This window comes from Pygoscelis adeliae, unplaced genomic scaffold, assembly GCF_000699105.1.
Source record: "Pygoscelis adeliae isolate BGI_AS28 unplaced genomic scaffold, ASM69910v1 Scaffold387, whole genome shotgun sequence".
NCBI lineage: Eukaryota > Metazoa > Chordata > Aves > Sphenisciformes > Spheniscidae > Pygoscelis > Pygoscelis adeliae.
Genome location: NW_008825115.1, coordinates 557,091 through 560,666, shown reverse-complemented (window position 1 = coordinate 560,666; position 3,576 = coordinate 557,091). Strand labels below are relative to the sequence as shown.

General features: G+C 46.1%; 1 protein-coding gene across 1 annotated transcript in view; it reads right to left on the bottom strand.

Moving 5' to 3' along the window:
- EPHA10 (EPH receptor A10) overlaps positions 1 to 2,771 on the bottom strand; it is a 43,976-nt gene extending 41,205 nt beyond the window's left edge. The window contains exon 1 of the mRNA XM_009328233.1: positions 2,654 to 2,771. Coding sequence (XP_009326508.1) covers positions 2,654 to 2,771 — 118 coding nt within the window. The remainder of the gene's footprint in view (positions 1 to 2,653) is intronic.
- Between the last annotated feature and the right edge of the window lie 805 nt (positions 2,772 to 3,576).

Here is a 3,576-nt window from a genome sequence, read left to right as displayed (position 1 = left end):
AGACTACCCATGTGAATACGTTTAACCATATGTGAAAGTCCCTGCAGGATCAGGAATCCTGAGCAACCCAGGTACCAGCTCAAAACCCAGAGCACAATGTTTCTTTAACCTGTTCCACAGGAATCTTGCCTTTCCAAGCATTTTTTTTTAACACCTAAGGCATGTTTGCTTTTGAGAGGTTTGGGAGGCATTGCATCTGAGTATAAATCTGTTGGAAATCTGGGGCTTTTAGCCCATTAAGAGGAAGATGCTGCTGCTGTGGCCATTCTGCAGAAATGGAGGAAACATTTTTCAAGCACGATGAGGATTCACAATTGGATTTGACAATATATACCTCTAATATTTCTACTTGCTCTCCATGTCTTCCAGCGCTCCCCTCCCACCCCAAAGCACCAACCCCCCATATTCCAGCTCAGCCCCAAAAACTGCTAGTCAGCTACCACGTTAGTTGTAGCCTGGCAGAGCCGGGGGAGAGACCCGTAACAGGACACAGTCAGCCCAGCTGGATGCCTGAAGCCAGAGGGTGTTTCCAGCTCTCCCTCCATTTCTCAGCCCCTCTGGAAACAGAGCCACTACCTTTTCTCTGTGTTAACTTGACCAGCGAGAAAATCCCCATCCATTTATCAATGCTCTTTCCGTCTGGGAGAGCTCAGCATGGGCTGGTGCTTTGCTGCGGTGCTGCCGCAGCGCACCAGTGCTTCGAGCCCGGCCGATGCTCCCACCTCGTGCCTGCAGCCCGGGAGCTCCCCGCGAGCTCAGGGTACAGTCCTGCTGACTGGGGTCACAAGTTCATATGATTAAAACTCTTCCTACATCACATTACAGGGCAGGGAAGCAAAAGACAGGGTTTATTTATAATCTTCCTCAAGTGCAAACCAGAAGTAGTGACCCATTATTACTGGAGACTTTTCAAGCCACCCAGGAAGAAAAGCAATATTTAGTTGTCGTTAAAGGCTTATAACTGCATAACAATTTCATGCTATGTTAACTTCTAGGTTTTCTTTTGCATATAAATTTTTAAGGAGTAAAATAGAAAAACCCAGGCACTTGACCTTTAATCACAGTTATTTGTGTGATCAGTCAAGTGTGGGAAAAAGCTAGTTTGTGCTTGAAAGATGCCCTTTAAAACTAGATTGCTCTAATATGACACACAACTCACATGGTGTAATATATGGGATCTCTCTTACCAGCCTCTGGGGCACAACAGCCTCCCATTTAGTATTCATGCGCAGGATCTTGCTGCTGGTACATTGGAAGGTATTAATGTCATGAAGCAAATCGATACAGACCCCTGGGATAGCTCCATTCACCACCGAGACCCATGGGAGGTGTACGCATTCATGTCATTGAAGAACCAAACAGGGAAGAGCATTTTCAATGTATATGGAGGATTTGATGTTAGAGATATGTTTCACTAGAAGGAGGGTATGTCATGCTAACAGAGTACAAAGCTTTTCCATTTATCTGAAATACTATTTCAAGCACTTACAAAAGCTTAATATTAGAACAGCCAGAGGTATTTTAATTACGATTTTGAAGTATCATGTTGTTTTGGGGAAATGATCTCATGAATTCTTCTTTGGCAAGACTGGATGACTAAAAGCCATTGCTGGGGTGAAGGAAGCAGAGCAGCCTTTTAAATTGAGACTATTGGATTTATTAATTATCAGGCACAGCTGGTGACCAGGGACGGGCCTCTGAGCCCAAAGACAGGCTGCGGCACAGCCAAGCAAGCACCAAGGACATGGCCCCACGAGGGCAGAGGGATGCTGTCCCCGGGACGGCACAGCAGACCAGCTATCTCCTCAAGCACCAGGCGTGACGAGGGGCCAGTTTCTTTAAGCGAAAGAAGAGGAATACACCCGTGTTGTCTGGTCACCTCTGTCACTCACATCCAGCACAGGGGCAGCTTCCCTCACCCGACTCCCGAGTGCTACCACAGCCACAGGGTGAGCCTGGAGAGACAAGAGTGGGAAAGCAAAGAGACCTGGTTATCCAGGCTCCAGATTGCCAGGGGAACTTCTGCAAAGAGCTGGGGCCAGCATGGCCCAGAAAATGTGTAATTCGCCGAGGTGAGCTATTACCTGCTGTAAGAGAGACAGAAAGATAGTTTTGAAACCACAGTGAAAATAACCCTCCTGGAAAAAAAAAATCAATACAAACACCAAGGAAAGAGGATCAGAATCCGAGACCATCAGTTCCTGAGATAAAGAGTTTAAAGTCTCAGTGGGAGGACAACCAGATCTGGACTTAAAAACAAAACTTTGTTTCTTTTGCTGACAAATGACTTTTTATGCTAAAGGACAAAGGAGCCAGGAGGATATGGGCCTTGGTATGTGGCTGTAAGAGCTGCCCTTGAAGAAAGAAGGAGCAGGCAGAAACCTCACAGAAGCTTTTGCACCTCTCTTTCCTCTTCCACACTTGAAATTATTTTCTCACAACTGAAAACAAGGGAGTTGTGCAATTTCATGCTGTTTTGGGCATGTCACAAAAACATGCTCCAGGACAAGTTTTGCTGCTTCTGCTGGGATGATGCTGGAGTCAGAGCAGAGCAGGCAGCAGCAATACAGCACAAATGTATCTGGCATTAAGTAAATATCCCACACAGGAAAGTGGCAGAGTTAGCGTGGCTCAAACCATCCGCACCGGGTACCATCGGCGCCTCGCCGACCCGCTGCCCCCGGCTGATCCCAGGGCTCAGACACCGCTTCCCAGGAGGACCACACTCCGTCGCAGTCAGTGCCTTCACAGCCTGCTGCCGACAGCGCCATCTCGTCCCTGCGCCATCTCCTTGCTGCTAACTGGTAGAAATCACAGTGAAAATAAAAGTTAATGTAAAGCTTCCCCATAAATCTCATGATCAAACCTCCACAGCCCTGCACCATGGGCTGCAAAAGGAAAATACTCTGTGTATTAACTCCTTTTACCTTCTATGTTGTTTGTCTGGAAATAAAAGCAACCAGAGTTATGTGTTTGTTTTTAAAGGCTTAATTTTTCTGTCAGATGTGTACTCTTTGCTTCAGGATCTCTGTACTGTAAATGTTTTGCAGCAGCTTTTTAGCTTTTAAGGTAATCACATAAAAGATCCTTGACTACATAAAGGCAGCTAATCTGGGTAAATGCCTTTAAGCATCTTTACATTTCTTGCTAATGGATTTCTAGGCAGCCCCCAGAGATCCACGTTCTAGAAAATAATGTAAAATATAGTAAGTGTCTAATTTTTTTAAATGCCTCACATTTGTCATATACTGAGAAAATCCAGAGCTCCAGGCAGCATAAGATCATTATACTTATATAAGTAATACTCCATTCTGTCATCATCAATATAAAACCCAGCCTTTCACTGGGGGCAAGGACCCATTCAGCGTTAAATTCCAACTCAGCCGGAGACAAATTATCACACACTATTAATTAGAACCAGACAGGAGGGATCCAGGCGCTGCAATCTGGTGACAGAATCTGAAGGGCAAGCCAAGGCATTTACTGAGCTCAGGAGTCGCGCGTGGAAAACGTTACCCTCTCCCCGCCTCGAACCGCACTCTGCGAGCAGCAGGAGGACTCGTGGAGGGTGATGCC